We start from the raw sequence: 18,105 nt of genomic DNA, 5'->3' as shown, positions 1-18,105 counted from the left end.
CCATGTTAAATAGTTGTTTTAGACTCCAAAGGCTGGGCTCTACTCTCAGGGCCAAAACTATTCAGCTGTTTGATTTTCAACTAGTCATTCTCCTTCTATGGGCTTCACTTATCTTTACAAATGAAAGGGTTGAAATAAATTATATTCAAGGTTCTTTTTAGCCCTAATATTTTAGGTCATATATTCTTGGGTCCTTTCCAGCATTAACATTCTATATTCTCTCTTCCACCAGAATACTCTATGGTCTAAGGTATCTTCCAGCTCCAACATGCTATGTGCAATGTTTGTGTCCCTTCCAGATCCATCTCAAAGTCTCCAGGGAAAAAAGGAAAAATTGAAACTTGGAATTTTGTGTCTCTGGCAAGGCGGAATGAGCTGAAGACCTCACCTGAGGGATAGTCCCAAGATGGGGCTGTTGGTATCCTCTGAATCTCACACCCAGAGGTTAATCCCCAGTCACCAGCACCACCCTTTATAGCTCTAGAGAGAAGGAAGAGATAATTTACAAGGTCTGCAATATGTAATTAGTTCCTTATCTCTCCTGAGATCCTGGGAGCCCCTTTGGGGAGCACAGATCAGGTGCCAGGGTGAAGGAGAAACAAAATGGGCATATATTTGCCCTGGATTAGGAGTCTGAGATTGTTATGGGGCTGAAGAATGAGGCATTTGCCAGTGGCCCAGCTAACCTGGTAAGGAAAGGAAGGATTCCAGAGATGTTGTGGGTACTGGACACTGGGGCAGGGAGAGCATGAAAGGAGGAGAAGAGAGTTTGAATGTGAGAGGGAGCACAGAGTCAGAGACAACTGAGGTTTCATGCCTGAGGGATAAGATGGCATCAACAACAGAAATAGCGATTTGGGATCATAAGTATAGATAGGATATGGGAGGAGGGAGCAGAGAGTTTGTGAAGCAGTGTTGGGTGAAGGAGAGCACGCTAATATTACAAGTGTTAGGGTCTCCACCTGGATCTATGACTAAGTCACCAGGTGACTAATCAAGTCCCTTCACCTCTGAGGTCCAGGTTCCACTTCTGAAAAATGAGACTCTACTGTCTCCATGGTCTCTTCAAACTCTGGTAGTCTATGGCTCTTTGGCAGTTTGGTTTAAACGTCATCCATTTCAGGTGCCAGCTAGAACATCTGAGTAGAGATGATAGGGAAGCAGTTCGAGTCAGATCTGGATTGGAGGTATTGATTTTGATTCATCTGCATAGATGTGATCATTGACCTATGGCAGGGGATAGGTAGAGTGGGCCAGGTTGAGAAGAGTTTTAAAATTTAAAGAGAAGATATCCTTAAGGTGATAAAGAACTTGATAGTTTCCTATTATGGGAATTTATGGGGGGGGGGTGAGTGAGAGAGACAGAGATGATAGACAGTGAGAGAGAAACAGAGACAGAGACAGAAAGAGAGAGAGAGAGGAACAAAGAGAAAGAAAGAGAGATAGAGACAGAGACAGAGAGAGAGACAGACAGAGAATTAAGGTTGACTTTGAATAAAGATGATTTTGACAACTACAAGTCTCCATCTTCTATCCATTTCTTCATTTCCTACCCTTTACTCAAGCCTCCATTCAAGTCCCACTCACCTGATCCAGGAAGCCCTCTCTACCTTCTCCTCTCCCTCTTCTGACCTCCTAATACATTTAGAATCTGCCCAATACACTCTATTATTATATATTTCTTGTACCATACTCTGACTCTTGTGTCTCCTTCTTTCCTATGGTTCACAGTCTAATGCAGAGCCTAACAACATGCTAGTTGTAGAATAGAGAGGAATTTGAGAGGAAATAAAAGGGACTAGGACAGGATTTTGAGGAGCAAAAGCCAGAAAGAAGAAAGGAGAGAAGGAGCCCTGAAAGCACATGTCAGAGAAGGAAGAGAAGTAAATTAGTGCAATGTGATGGAAATCAGAGTGGCCATCCTATGAAGGAAGATAGCCTGTCAGATTCAGGGGGAGGTTGGGGCTGAGCTCAAGGAAGGTAAACACCTGGGAGAAAATCAATTTGCAGATGCCTCCTCACTGGAGGACTTGGAGAGGGCTATTCCAGTAGAATGATGGCTTAGGAGTTTGATTGCAGAGAGATGAAGAATGGCTAGGGAGTGAGAAAGTGGAGACAATGAGCAGAGAAGATATCTCCAAGAACTTTAGCAATAAATGACAAGAAGTCAGATGATAATTTGAGGGGATAAAAGTATCAAGAGGAGGGCAAAGTTTTTGTTGGTTTTGTCTTGTTTGTTTTCTGGGTTTTGTTTGTTTGTTTTTTTAGGATGAGGAGACCTGAACAAGCAGGTGGAAAGAAGCCAGGAGATGTGGAGACAGTGAATCTGATGGACTGGAATGCTCATTGGAGCCAGATATAGAGGAAACCAAAAGGGATAGGATCAAAAAGCATAGGTTTGGGGTAAGTGGGCAAGGAGAAGTGAGAGCCATCTCACTCTCTGAGATCAAAAGGAAAGAAGGAGAGATGACAGAGGTTTGGAGGAATGGAAGGGAGTGGAAATAATCCATGAGGAAAGGGCTCAAGCTTCATAAAGAAGGCATTGCTTGTGAATGGTGCTACTGGCGACTTGATGAAAAAGGAGAAAGTTTGGAATACCTGCTATTGAAGAATGGGGTGAGGAGATTAGAGCAGCAATCATCACACAGCCCCAAACAACCCCCAGATGTAATAAAGGAAGTTTAGGTTCTGCTTTCAGAAGACATCAGGGAAAAGGACCACAAGAATCAGTAAGATAGAACCTAGAATGGAGGGAGATGAGTCTCTTCATATCCCATTTATTTCTTCATTTCAGCCTCCATTCAAGTCCCACTTACCCCAGGAAGCCCTCCACCTTTGCCTGTTCCTCCTTTGACTTAGAAACTGTATCATTCACTCTAGAATATGGCTTTGCCATTCTCTATTTCCTAAATCCCCATTTAGTTCTCTGATATCAAGGACAGTGTTTCCTCCTTCCTTCCTGCCTCACAGAGCTAGGTATGAACCAATTGTTTAATAGGTGATGTGGCGGGAATAGTCAAAGAATCAGAATCAGGACGCCAAGATTCTGGTCCCAGCTCTGACACTGACTTGCTATGCATCTGCAGGGAAAGACATTTTCCAGCTTTGAACCTCAGTTCCCTCTTCCACAAAAAGAAGGGTTTGGATGAAAATATCTTAAGGTTATTGGATCATGAGGACTGTCAGAGTTGGAGGGGAACCTTAGGGAAAAAATAGGGAATGTCAGAACTGGAAGGCACCTTAGAGAACTTTAGTTCAACCAACTCATTTTACAAGGAGGGAAACAGACTCAGAATGGGGAAAAAGGTTTCATTCAATCAATCAGTAAGTATTTATTAAATACTTTGTATGAAGTAGACACTGTGGTAGGCACTGGGTATCTAAGTATAAAGAATTAAACAATCTCCATTTACGGGGTACTTACTTTCTCATGGTAGATACAAGTAGAGAAAGGAAAACAGGATCACACACACATATTTGCTGAGGAAATTGGGGTTAAGTGACTTGCCCAGGGTCACACAGCAAGGAAGTGTTAAGTGTCTGAGGGTAGATCTGAACTCAGCCCTGGCACTCTGTCCACTGTACCATCTAATTGCCCTATGGATATATATAATATATATATATGGATTTATTATTTATTTAAGTGCCTACTAATTGTGTGTGTGTGTGTATTTAAATGCCTATTATGTGCCAGACATTGTGCTCAGAGTTTTATAACATTATCTCATTTGATCTTCACAATCCTGGATGGTAGATGGTGTTGTAGGTGTTGTAATCTCCATTTTGCAGAAGAGAAAAATGAGATGTTGGAGTACAGATCAACTTGGACCTACATTTACTGCTGAGTTAGGAGAGTATGAGGCCATTGGAACAGGCATGTGACATGCATACACTTCCTATATTAAGACACATAACCTTTAAAATATATATACAGCCAAAAAAGGAAAAACTCTGTACTTAACTTTTGATTGGAGTTCTCCATTGTTAAAAGAGTATATAAGTTAGTATACTGCCTGATTAAGAGAGGAAAAAGGGGAAACATCTTTTCTACACCATGTAATCGATTCCTGAATAAAAGCACCGCTTAACTCCTTGGCAGTTCGACTCAGTGTGATTCTTCTGATGCAGAAGCCGGTGGTACCCCGAAGACCCCAGAGAGGAGGGTAAGTAGAGGGCAGATACTCCTCCCCCACCAGAAGCACGCCAGGACCCCCAGGCTTAACAACTGGCGCCCGAACAGGGACCGGGGTAATTTAACCCGGAACCAGGGACCGGACGTAAATAAGCCCGGGAGCTTTTAGGGGAGTAGAGAGACTGTCTCGGCAGAGCGGGCTCTGCCTTCGCTGAGTTGCCCCTATTGAGAATAGGGAGGGAAAATAAAAGAAAGGATGGGAAGCGGAGGAAGTATCCCGCTTCTGTTGCCAGAGGAGAGGGCGGTGCTTAGTAAGCGCTTATATAAACTATGCGCTCAAAAGGAATGTAAAATCCCCATAAAAACATGCAGGGAGTTTATAGGAAAAATCTGGGACGTTTGCCCCTGGATACAGCACTCGGGGGTGAAAGCAGAAAAATGGCATATTGTTGGACAACAAATGGCTGCCTATGACCATACCCATCCTGGGGTACTCCAACCCGAGGATTTTTCAATCTTTAAAATTATTGATGCAGCCTTGAATCCCAAACCAATATTCATGCCTAGGGACGAGATGACGCAAGTGGGCTCTTCGCTAGCCGCATCTGAGTCCGATGAAGAAAGAATTAAAATAGGGGAAGAGAAAGATAGAAAAAAGCCTAAGACCCTGTACCCCTGGAAAGATCTTAAAAATATAGAAACCTCTCATAAAGATTTATCATCAAGTGAAGAGGAGGATCGTCCTCCCATTCAGCGCTTTCGCTCAAAAGCGAAACTAAACCCTAGCGCAGCAGTGAAAATAGAACAAAGAGATTCATCTGCTTTAACCTTCCCTATACAAGGACCCTTATCGCCCCAGGCTCCCCCTCAGTACGAAGAAGGAGGCAGAGATATATCATTTGGGAGAACACTCCGGGATCCGGGTAGAAAGGGACCGGAAGGACTCATAGCACGCAGTCTGAGACAAGCGGCTAATGAAGGGGAAATTGTAGAAGAATTATGGGGAGAAGGAGCTATTTATCCCGTCCTCACTGACCCCATAACGGGTAATGCTGGCTACGTACCTGTACCCTATAAATTGTTAAGAGAACTAAAAGAATCCATTCAAAAATATGGACCTTCTTCCCCCTATGTACGTCGCCTATTAGATAACCTTACCACTATGTCTCTATGGATTCCTAATGATTTTGATGATGTCTCCTCCTCTTGCCTGTCCCCTGCTGAACACCTAGCCTTTAAGGCCCAAGTAAGGAGAGAAGCACGGCGCATTGCCACAGAGAGAAATTATGTTCCCATAGAAGACTCTGTACACATGATATGTGGTACCGGCCCTTATGAAGAAACGGGGGTACAGTCTCGTTTCGATCCTTTAGTTTTGAGAACTGTCAGGGAGGCGCACCTGGAAGCATGGGCTAAGATAGGAGCACAGGGTCTAGGGAGTAATAAGATATCGGGATTAAAACAGAAAGCAGGACAAACCCCCCTTCAATTCATAGACCAAGTAAAACAAACAATACAAAGAACTATGGGGAATACACCAGGAAATGAGGCTGTTACAAAACAACTTATAAGAGAGGGGTTACGCCCTAGAGCACAAACAGTGATCAGCTCCCTCCCTCCTGAAGCAACTCTGGAAGAAATCGTAGACAAACTTATGGATCTTCCCCCTGACTCTGAGCTCCCCCTTGCGGCTGCCATTACACATGGCAACAAAGAGCTCATTGCTGCTTGCCATCAAGGAAATGAGAACATTATAGCAGCACTCCAAAGATTACACCTAGGTGGGGCGAATAGCCAAAAACCAAAATGTTACAACTGCGGTAAATCGGGCCATTTTAAAAATCAATGTAGATTCCTTCCCCAGAAAAACACGCCCACATGTTTTACTTGTGGAAAAAGAGGACATATTGCCAAATACTGTCGTAATGCGGGAAACGGGAGCCGGAAGGGGGGGGCCGCAGCACCCTTCCGGAACAACCCCGCGGCACACCCCAATCAGTAAAACTTTATCCAGCCTCTTCTGTAAACTCATTTTATTTGGCTCCCTGGGAATCAATTTCAGTACCCACCACGCTACCCCAGACGCCTGTACTTATTACAGGACCCAGTCATTTTACACCCTTTATCACCCATACCCAGGTGATTACAGAAAAGGAGGGAGCAGCCCTCACCATTACTAACCCTCACCATTACCCCATCACTATTACCAAAGATGATGAAATTGGAAAAGCCATCAAGTTACATAACCTTCAAGGCTATAGGTCAGGTAAAGTGGTAGTTGAACCACAAATCAATTGGGTGCAAAAAATAACACCCGGCAGACCCATTCTCAAATTAAGAGTAGATGGAAAGGAAGTTACAGGACTGATAGATACAGGAGCAGATTGCTCAGTAATTGATCAAGCTCAGTGGTCCCCAGACTGGGGGAAACTGCCCCACACTCTAACAGTAGTGGGAGTGGGGGGAAAGCAAACCACCCATAGATCAAATAAACCTCTGAAGTGGGAATTAGGAGACCAAGCTGGCTTATTTAGTCCCCTGTGCATAACAGGACTATCATATGCGTTATGGGGAAGAGATCTGCTAACCCAACTTCAATTATCCTTAGCCACTCCAGATGAACTACAGGTAAACTGCTAGGGGCCATTGATCAGTCTCGAATACAACAAATAACATGGCTCCACTCACAACCAATATGGATCGATCAATGGCCCTTGAATGAAGTAAAACTCAAAGCTTTAAAGGAAATTGTTAAACAGTTACTTGATGAACAAAAAATAGAGCCATCCTTTAGCCCATATAATTCTCCAGTCTTTGTAATACCAAAAAAGACAGGAAAATGGAGAATGTTAATAGATCTTAGAGCTATCAATGCTGCCATGATGCCTATGGGGGCTCTCCAACCTGGATTACCTTCACCTACAGCAATCCCACGATCATGGCATATAGTGGTGATAGATATTAAAGATTGCTTTTATAGCATACCTCTGCATCCCTCTGATAAAGAAAAATTTGCATTTTCAATACCTTCCACGAATTATCAAAGTCCATATGAAAGATACCAATTCAAAGTCCTTCCGCAAGGAATGGCAAATAGTCCAACCCTCTGTCAATATTATGTGGCCCAAATAATTCTACCCATCAGAAAGCAGGCTTCACAGGCCATGATCATCCATTATATGGATGACATCCTAATAGCCCATCCCTGTGAAAAGGAACTTAAAATTATATTGAATCAAATCACCTATGAACTGCAGAGGTATGGCCTTCTAGTTGCTCCTGACAAAATACAACTCACACATCCCTTTAAATATCTAGGACACAGCCTCCACGCTTCAAAAGTAATGCGAACTATTCCTACCATTGATACAGATAAATACAAAACACTTAATGATTTTCAAAAATTGGTAGGAGCTTTACAGTGGTTAAGACCATCCCTTCCCATATCACCCAGACAGATGCAACCCCTATATGATATCCTTCGAGGAGATTCCTCTCTTACCTCTCCTAGGAGATGGACACCAGAAGCTTTAAAGACTATTGAGCATCTACAACACCTCGCCATAGACAGTTTAGTATACATAGACCCAGAGAAGCCCATACAATTTAAGATTCTCCAGGAAGATACTAATGCCCCTTACTGGGGATGTCTTTATCAGTCACAAGGAATCCTTGAATGGATTTATTCTCGGAAAATTTCCCAAAAAACAGTCAATAAGCTACAACAGCTTGCCGATTTTCTTCTAGCAGCTAAAGAACACTGTGAAGCGGTGTTTGGGAAATCCTTTATCCTCTCCATAACTATTTCCCCACAAACTCTCCATACCCTGGCACAAAACAGTATAGAATGGGCAATGGTACTTACTTCTATCCCTATAACTTCTCAGCCAGTAGCCACGCCACCTCTCTTAAGAGCTTTTACAGAGATTACTCTAACTATCCCCACAAAAATAATTTCGTCCACTCCCGTAGAAGGACCAAATATATTCACGGATGCTACTAAAAATCATAAAGCAGCTATATACAATGCCTCTACAAGAGAAAAATGGGTACTACATACCCCATATACATCTACCCAGAAAAATGAACTATATGCAATAGTCACAGCATTACAAAAATTTCCTCATACTCCTATTAATCTGATAACGGACAGTCACTATTGCTATCTGCTAGTACCCCGCATTCCTGAGTCTTTTATCCCTTCTGACTCTCCAATATATTCTCTCCTTACCAATTTACAACAGATACTTCGAACTAGAGTACACCCTATATACCTTCTACACGTTCGCTCACATTTGTCTACATCTGGACCAATATATCAAGGCAACGCTATAGCTGATCAGCTTCTTAACATAGTTACATTAGAACAGCACCCCGCAGTGGAAGCTCATGAAAAATATCATCTTTCCGCACGCTCCCTTACACATCTCTATAACGTTCCAAAATCTTTAGCTAGAACTATAGTTAAATCATGTGCCTCTTGTGCGCCCTTTAGACCTCGACCCACTGATCCCAGTTATAATCCTAGAGGTCAATACCCCAATGAACTATGGCAAATGGATATAACCCATATAGGAGTAAAGATCATTCACGTGTCTGTAGATACATTTTCAGGCATGGTGTACGCATCCATACAACCCAAGGAGTCTGCCACTGCAGTTATCACTCATATGTATGAACAAATGTCTCTCTTAGGGGTCCCACTGGCTGTTAAAACCGACAATGGTCCAGCCTATACTTCCAAAGCCTTTTCACAGTTTTGTAAAGAATTCTCCATTCAACACATCACGGGTATTCCATATAACCCCACGGGACAAGCCATAGTAGAAAGAGCCAATAGAACACTGAAAGAAACATTTTTTAAACAAAAAGGGGGAGTTATTCATAGAACAATCAATAAGAGAGAACTTGCTCAGGTGATTTTTACGATGAACTTTTTACAAATTCGTCAAGACAGGACATCAGCAGCACAAAGATACTTTGAGACAAGTAAAAAGGTATGTATTGAACTACCCCAGACTATGCCAGATCAATTACAACCACCAAAAACCTGCTTAACAGGTACAAAAATCTTGTGGAAAAATGAACTAGGAGAATGGAAAGGGCCTGTTACAGTAGTTGACAGAAAACAGGGATATTTGTCAATCTATCCTGATGATAATGTTACGAAAGAAAAAATATGGCTCCCTCTTCATAAAGTACGAGAATTAGACATTAACACCCCAAATGAACAAAAATATAATAACTTACCCAGGGAATCACCCTGAGAAAATACGTATGTGTTCTCTTTGCAGATAAATGGATCCTGTGCTTCTTGGAATTATCATCTCCTTAATAGCTTCTGCAATCATCATTAGTATCCTGTGCTGTCAACGCAAACTGCCAGTTCCCTGCCCCATTTGAACAATATTGATACTAGTAATTGCGTGTTTCATACACGTGAGAATGATGTGGAAAATACCTGTTATACTTATCATTTTGCTGCCCCTAATCTCCCTAACCTCAACCCATAAGGGAGAGCTATATCAACTTTACAACTACACTTGGATAGTGACAAACACGTGGGGGGATACTATCTGGAGTCAGTCCCAATTAGGTGTCACAACTCCCTGGCCTACCTTATATCCAGATCTATGCAAATTAGCGTTGGGGTCATGGGACTTAGAAGGTTATCACAATCAGCAAAAGGCGCCCACTAGAGAGGAACTATTAGCAGATTCAAATACATGGCCAAATAAGAGAGGATTAGACCCCTGGGGAGGGTGTGGAGCTGAAAGTAGAAGAAGCATGCTAAAAACGATCCCCTTTTATATTTGCCCCGGCTACCACAGAAGCTCCTCTTTAAACACCAAATGCGGAGGAACAACTGATTATTATTACCGAAGCTGGGGCTGTGAGACCACCGGTGATACCTATTGGAACCCTTCTTCTTCTTGGGACTTTATTCAGGTCACTGCCAATTATACACATCCTTCCCCTGGGAATAAAGGTTGGACATACCTACCTGAGTGCACAGGATGGTGCCACCCCCTAAAAATCACATTCACAGAATCTGGAAAGAAATACAACTCTTGGCAGAGGGGCGCATCCTGGGGGATAAGACTATATAAAGAACGACATGACAATGGACTGTTGTTCACCATCAAACTTCTAAAGACCTCTCCTGCGTCGCCGCTCCCTATAGCTATGGGTCCTAATCCAGAACTTCATCCAGGACTCAAACCTCGACCCATGCCGGACCAAGAACGCGCCGCCCCATCTCACCCTACCCTAAACCCTTCCATTATTGCTGTATCCCATATCACCACTTTGTTCCAACCAACACTGCCTGTAGGACCCCCTCCCTCTGCCACATTGCTCTTAAACATAATTAACGCCTCTGCGCAGGCACTATATAGAAATAACTATACTGAGACAGGAGAATGTTGGATTTGCTACTCAGCTACACCTCCGTTTTATGAAGGTTTGGCACACTTTATTGAACCCATTTTCACAAACGATACCAAAATATTGCGATGGAATCATTCAGACCAGAAAGGCCTAACTATTAGTAATATTATAGGGACTGGGACTTGCATTATAGGACCTTCTATGCGCCTTCCCCCTCCTCTAGGATCAGTGTGCAATCAAACCTTGTTGATTAATTCCTCTTATATGTATGTCGCTGCCCCTAATGACTCTTATTTAGCTTGCTCTTCTGGTTTAACTACTTTCATATTTACTTCGTCGTTTTTGAAATCCCGAGACTTTTGTGTATCCATATCCCTCCTCCCCCGACTTACTATACATCAATCTGATGAGATTCTTCCACCCACAGATTATACTCTTTCTCACTTCCGAGCTCGAAGGGAACCCATAACTGCTATCACTCTGGCCGTAGCCATTGGGCTCGGCATGACAGGAGCAGGGACGGGTATTTCCTCATTAATAACAACTAACCACCAATATGCCCAATTGAGTGCTATCATAGATAAGGACCTCATGGAACTTCAAACTGGCCTTGAAAACCTAAAAGATTCTGTAGCATCATTAGCTGAAGTAGTTCTACAGAACAGAAGAGGTCTAGACTTGCTATTTTTACAGCAGGGTGGACTTTGTGCAGCACTAAAGGAAGAATGCTGTTTCTTTGTAAACAAACTTGGGCTTGTAGAAAATAGTATCCAGAAGGTCAAAGATAATTTAGAAAAGAGAAAAAGGGAGAGAGAACAACAAGAATCTTGGTACACGAAGTGGTTTTCCACTTCCCCCTGGTTGACCACGTTGCTCCCCACCATATTAGGTCCTTTAATAGGTTTTCTTCTCCTTATATCATTCGGCCCTTGGCTGTTCAGGAAATTGACTGGCTTTATAAAGAGTCAAGTTGACTCGGTGGTACAGAAGAATGTCCAAGTCCTCTACCAAAGGCTTCATCCCTCTGACTCAGTGGATGATCTTTTTGCCTTATCTAATACTCCAAACTCATTAGAACCTCTTTGTTTCACGGATGAGGATTTTCACGTGCCTTGGTACAAAAGAATATGCTAAGCCATGTCTGTAAGACCATTGCAGTGCCATGACGGGCAACGCTGGAAGTAACCCTACCAATGGCGGGACCTGGCATGGCAGGTGCACCTTGGATACTAGGGTTGACTCTACGACCTAAGCCAGCACTCAATGGCTTGAAAATTCCTTAGCAATACTTGACCATTTTTCCGTGTTTAAACAAAAAGGGGGAATTGTTGGAGTACAGATCAACTTGGACCTACATTTACTGCTGAGTTAGGAGAGTATGAGGCCATTGGAACAGGCATGTGACATGCATACACTTCCTATATTAAGACACATAACCTTTAAAATATATATACAGCCAAAAAAGGAAAAACTCTGTACTTAACTTTTGATTGGAGTTCTCCATTGTTAAAAGAGTATATAAGTTAGTATACTGCCTGATTAAGAGAGGAAAAAGGGGAAACATCTTTTCTACACCATGTAATCGATTCCTGAATAAAAGCACCGCTTAACTCCTTGGCAGTTCGACTCAGTGTGATTCTTCTGATGCAGAAGCCGGTGGTACCCCGAAGACCCCAGAGAGGAGGGTAAGTAGAGGGCAGATACTCCTCCCCCACCAGAAGCACGCCAGGACCCCCAGGCTTAACAATGAGACAGACTGAAGTTAAATAATTTATGTAGAGTAAGTATTTGAGGCTGGATTTGCATTGAGTTCTTTCTGACTCCAGGTCTAGCATTCTACTCACTGTACCACCTAGCAGTTTTGTAGTAATAATTTTTAATAATATAAATAATAGTAAAAATATAAGCAAAAATATACATTGAATGTAAATATAAAGAAAGCAGGTAGAAAGAAGGGAGAGCACCAGTGCATTGGGGTTGGAAGGTTTCATGAAGAAGATGGTTCTTAAGCTGCATCATTAATGAAAAGGCAGATGTAAAAAGGGCACGCATCCCACGTATATGGGATGGCCAGTCCCAAAGCCCAGACATGAGACGTGGAGTGCATTGTAGCAGAGCAAAGAAGATTTAGACCAGAAATAATTTCCTTCTAGTCTCTGAAGAGGTATCATGGGGACATGAGATTACTTGTGTTCTTCTCAGCCCCAGAGGGCACAACTCGCAACAAGAAATAGAAGTTGTAATTTCAGCCTCAGGTTCAATTGCAAACAGGAACTTCTTAACCATTAGAGCCGTCCCCAGGTTGATGAGTTGTCTTGTTAGATAGTGAGTTCTATGTCACCAGAAGCATTCAAGAAGAAACAGAATGACTCTTCGTCCGGGAGTTGTGGAAGGGATTTCTGGTTAAGAATGGGTTGAAAGAGACGCCCTCTGAGGTCCCATCAAGCTCTGAGAATTTGTGATTCAGAAAATCAGTTTTTCTGATTGCAGGATCAATCTTTGATTACGCCAAGCTGCCATTATTAGCATGTTCAAGGGCACTTACCTGCTTCTGACTCGGCCTGTCAGCTGCCGACTGGTCCCCTGACCTGTCCTGGGAAAGCCCAGTTATCTCTGTTCAGTCTATTGTTGATCTATGCACCCCAGTCCATCCAAGCCGAGTCCTTCCCCGGCTCTGTGAACAACATTAATTCATTTATACATGAAAGAATTCATGTTAATTCATTCAAACCTGTAGGAATTCATAGGGATTTCTTTTACTTGTTTCTGCTTGCTACGTACTAAATTTATGACATATGATCCATATTCTGTGTTATCCTTACTAGGACCCACCTGGACTCCTAACTGGATTTCATTTTTTAAAAAAGGTTGATGAAAATTACATTTATGCTGGTTCCAGATAGAAGGCTAATCTCTTAAAATAAAAGGTAAAGTACCTTTTGGTGACTATCAAAGGTCCTCTCAGGCATCAATTAAATTACACAGTATGTTGGAAGACCCTCTGCACTGAAAGGAATGAGATTTAGGTTTTCATCCTGGCTCTATAACTGTGTGAACTCAAATAAATAGCTTCTCTAAACCTCAGTTTCTCCATCTATAAAATGGGGATGAATGGACAGGGAATGATCTCTCAGGTCTCTGTGACAGCCTATGAGTTCTAGAGAACAGGGAAACCTTTCAGGATGTAGGTGTGGGGGATTCGGGAATTCTACACAAAGGAGAGATCCAAGTAGTCTGGGGTACAATAATAAGAGCTCCTATTTCCTTAGTGTTTTGAGGCTTATTAAATGCTTTTCTCATAACTTGGCAGTGTGAGAATTATCACACCCATGGGACGGGGAGCTCGTGCTCAGAGTTAGGACTAGAAGGTGACTCCTGAGTCATGGGCCGGGGAGCTTGGCTCTACGCCCCCTGAGCGCCCCGTCCTGTCTCCTCCACAGGCACTCTGGGACACCATGGTCCAGTGTAATAACCAAAGCGCGCCGCCCCCCGTGACGGTCTTCGTATTGCTGGGCTTCCCGGCCCTGCAGGAGGCCCCTCTCCCGCTCTTCTTCATCTTCCTGGCCCTCTACACTCTCATCGTGGTGGGCAACGTGGTGATTCTGGTGGCGGTGGTGGGGGATCCCAGGCTGCACAAGCCCATGTATTTCTTCCTGTGCAACCTCTCAGCCCTGGACATTCTCTTCACCACCACCACGGTGCCCAAGATGCTGGCCATGTTCCTCTTCCGGCACAACGCCATCTCCTTTGCCGGCTGCTTCCTGCAGATGTACAGTTTCCACACTCTCACCGTCATGGAGTCCTTCATCCTGGTGGTCATGGCCTATGACCGCTACGAGGCCATCTGCCACCCGCTGCACTACCCCAGCCGCATGACCCCGCGGGCCAACGCCAGGCTGGCAGCGGGCGCCTGGGCCGCGGCCCTGATCATCCCGGCCCCGGTGATGGTGGAGACGGCGCGGCTGGAGTACACGGCCAGGGCCCCGGTGGAGCACTGCTTCTGTGACCACCTCGCCGTGGTGAGGGCTGCCTGTCAGGATGCCGGGAGCGAGCAGCAGACGTTCATCGGCTTCTGCATTGCCATGACCGTGTCCTTGGTGCCCCTGCTCCTGGTGCTCTTCTCCTACGGGCGCATCCTGGCCTCGGTCGTGAAGATCGCCTCCCAGGAAGGTCGGGCCAAGGCCTTTTCCACCTGCACATCTCACCTGCTGGTGGTTGGTACCTACTACTCCTCCATCGCTGTGGCCTACGTGTCCTATCGGATGGAAATGGCCATTGACCTCCATGTGCTCAGCAACGTCATTTTTGCCATCTTGACCCCCATGTTGAACCCTCTCATCTACACGCTGAGGAACAAGGATGTAAAGGAAGCCATTAAGACGGTCTCTCTAAAAGCATTTCTTCATTTGAAAAACTCTTAGTTTATATGAAAGAGACCTGGGAGTTTTATTAGGCTACAAACTCAGTTTGAATCAAAAGTATAATCTGGCAGTCAGAAAAGCAAATGCAATTTTAAGCTGCATTAAGAGGGGCCAACTATCCCAAACAAGCAAGGTCTTGCTGTTCTTCACTCTGTAAAACCCCATTTGGAATATTGTTTTCAAATCAGGCGGCCACATTTTAGGAAAGACTCTGTCAAGTTGGAAAGTGACCAAAGGAAGGCACCAGGATGGAGGAATGGAACAGAAAACACTTAATATGAGGGAGGATTAAAGGATTTGAGAATGTTTAGTCAGAAGATGATTTAGGTAATTATTATACTTTTCTTCAAATTTTCAGGGTTTTTAGTCACATCTGACTCTTTGAAATCCCATTTGGGGTTTTCTTGGCAAAGATACTGGAGTGGTTTATCATTTCCTTCTGCAGTCCATTTGACAGATGAGGAAACTGAGGCAAAGAGGATTAAGTGATTTTATGAGGATCACATAACTAGAAAGTGTCAGGGGATTCGAACTCACCATCTAACTGTCCCACTTTTTTCAAATACCTGAAGTAAATTTGGAAGGATTAGATCTTTATATTTTTGTACTCAGATATAGAACTGGAAATCATTAAGAAAACACTATTTTAACTACCTCCCAAGCACAAGGCACTGAGGGTACAAAGAAAAAAGAAGAAAAGTCCCTGCTTTCAAGGAGCTTATGTTCTAATGGGCAGAAACAACATGTATTCAGATAAGATAATACAAAGATAGATAGATAGTCACATGCACATATATACATACATATACATAAATACATACATATACATACACATATACATACATGTATATTCACACAGAGTAATTACAGGCCAAGGAGACAGCCTGGAAGGAAACCAAAGTTCTTGTATGGTACTTGATGTGAACTGTGAAAGGAAACTAGGTAATCCAAGAGAAGTGAAAGGGGAAGACCACTCCTTGCAAGGAGGTCAGCCTACACAAATCATGGAGGTAGCAATTGGAAGGTATGAACAGGAAGAGGTAGGTGAGTTTAATGGAAACAGAATGCACTGAAAGGAAGCAATGTGAGATCAGTCTGGAAATATAAATTGGAGATAGATTTTTGAAGGGCATTAAATACCAAACAGAGCAATTTGTATTTTATGTTGGAGGAAAGAGAGCAACTAAAAATTATTGAATAGGAGAATGAAGTGGTCAGATGTATGCTATACAAATATGAATTTGGCAGTTGAATAGAAGATGGATTCAAGAAAGGAAAGACTTGAGAGCAATTAAGAGGTTACTGCAGTAATCCAGGATGAAGATGATAAGTTTAAGTTTATCAGGTGGTGGCCAAGTGAGTGAAGAGAACAAATGTTAATGAGATCATGAAGGCTGAAGTGATAAGACTTAACAATCTGGCCAGTAGTTGCACAAAGGAAGATTTAAGATTCACTGTCAGGTAAATTCACTGACCATTAGTGCTGACCAAAAGGCAGAATCGATTGACTCATAAAGTCAGGAAGCCTACTTCATTGGAGGACTTTAAGCAAAGGATGGCTGAACAATTGTCAAGTATGATTCACAGAAGAATCTTTTATGTATTCGTTGCTCTGCATAACCCCTGAAGTCCCTTCTAATTCTGAAAGAATTTGATTCTTAAAATCTTCAGAGGAAATTCATTCTTCCTAGCGGGGAGAGAGAATACATCAGGAATTGAAACAGCCTCTGGGGCAGGTGGCAAAAACACCTAGATGACAGTTCTGGACTGGTCACTGAGGGTAATTCAAGTTGGTTGTTGGTCTATATTGGGAAATTACTCATAATCTCCTTTAGTCTTCAAAGACCATAAGAGACAAGGGGGCCAATACTGCCTAGGTCAGCTGGAAAAAATGGGTATTTTTTATGTTCTTACTCTGAAAAATTCAGTGGTTTACCCTAAACCCTCCAAATGAACTTATTGGCCTGAAGGCCACTGGCTGAAATGAATAGATCATCAAATTATTTGTAGTTACTGTCCATAAATTTACACATTTTGGCTGGTTTTATATGTGTGCCATCTCCCTATCAGGCCTTGAAGGCAAAGTCAGTCAAGAAGCATTTATTAAGTGCTTACTATGTGCCAAGCACTGGGAATAAAAATACAAATAAAAAGAGTCTCTACTTTCAAGAAGTTTACATTCTAATCATTCTCAGGGGAGAGCTATCCAGAAAAGGAAGCTGAAAAGGTTGGGGTGGTATAGAAGCAGATACCTGGTGAGCTGACATAATGGTGAAGAGTGGAGGAGGGCAGCCTGGAGAGGAATGAAGAGATTGTCAGCCTGAGTGCCCTCCTTCAATGAAGGTTCTGAAGGAAACTGCCCAATCAGGGGAAAGGGTTCCTGGAGCAGAGGGTACTTCTCAGGTGTAATTTCAAGGATGAAAGTAAATGAGGATGAAAAGATTTCTAGATTATGTGATTCCCTCCTAGAACTGAGGGTGCTCTGAGCACAGACCTATGCTTCCCCGTTAGAGTAGGGGGTCCTCTCAGGCTAGAGACTCCTTGCATTCAGGGACTGAATTTCTTTTATCTGGTCTTCATGGTCCCATTCCCAGCCTCCTTTCCAAATGATAATAATAATGGCCCCTGTGTCATCAAGATGACATGACTAACCCAGTGTCAACAGGGTATGAATTTTGGTTAAGGCATTTGGCAGTGAGGATGTATGCTTCTTGAACTATCATCCCCTCTTACATAGTTCCACATGAGATCAAGCATATTTATGAGACAACTGGCCAGGTTCTAGATTCAGTCTGGAACCAGAGTTGAGGCTCATTCTGGCACGGGGATCAGGATCATGATTCGGGGTGGGGCCGGTATTAGGGCTATTTTGTCATTGAGATACTGGTTTAATTAGGGCTAGAATCTGGGATCAACCTCAGAGAAGGATCAAAACTTAGGTTCTGATTAGGAATCATAAGATCATAGCTAGAACTGGAAGGAATCTCAGAGGTTATCTAGTCCAAGTCTGGGTTCATCAGGTTTACAGTTATCCAAACCCATCACTCCACACTTCCTATATGAAGCTTTGAGCTAAGCTCACATGGGAAGCAATTAAGATCCTGAAAGTCCATTCACAACAGATTGCAACCTATGCAGGAAGACAATCAGGTCCTTCCGGAA

The 18,105-nt window shown here is 43.1% G+C and overlaps 1 protein-coding gene and 2 long non-coding RNA genes across 3 annotated transcripts; all 3 read left to right on the top strand.

Moving 5' to 3' along the window:
• Positions 1 to 314: 314 nt before the first annotated feature.
• Positions 315 to 2,457, top strand: LOC141559771 (uncharacterized). Its single transcript, XR_012487545.1, has 2 exons — positions 315 to 444; positions 2,269 to 2,457. It is a non-coding gene; the product is annotated as an uncharacterized LOC141559771 (long non-coding RNA).
• Positions 2,458 to 4,021: 1,564 nt separating this feature from the next.
• Positions 4,022 to 12,142, top strand: LOC141563257 (uncharacterized). Its single transcript, XR_012488379.1, has 2 exons — positions 4,022 to 4,163; positions 9,427 to 12,142. It is a non-coding gene; the product is annotated as an uncharacterized LOC141563257 (long non-coding RNA).
• Positions 12,143 to 13,344: 1,202 nt separating this feature from the next.
• Positions 13,345 to 17,070, top strand: LOC141559770 (olfactory receptor 2AT4-like). Its single transcript, XM_074297474.1, has 2 exons — positions 13,345 to 13,449; positions 13,963 to 17,070. The coding sequence occupies exon 2, from the start codon at positions 13,978 to 13,980 to the stop codon at positions 14,941 to 14,943; it is 966 nt and encodes a 321-aa protein (XP_074153575.1). The 5' UTR covers positions 13,345 to 13,449; positions 13,963 to 13,977; the 3' UTR covers positions 14,944 to 17,070.
• The last annotated feature ends 1,035 nt before the right edge of the window (positions 17,071 to 18,105 follow it).

The sequence above is a fragment of the Sminthopsis crassicaudata genome, chromosome 3, assembly GCF_048593235.1.
Source record: "Sminthopsis crassicaudata isolate SCR6 chromosome 3, ASM4859323v1, whole genome shotgun sequence".
NCBI classification, from domain to species: Eukaryota; Metazoa; Chordata; class Mammalia; order Dasyuromorphia; family Dasyuridae; genus Sminthopsis; species Sminthopsis crassicaudata.
The sequence above is the reverse complement of the archived record's forward strand: the minus strand, read 5'-3'. Positions and strand labels throughout refer to the sequence as shown.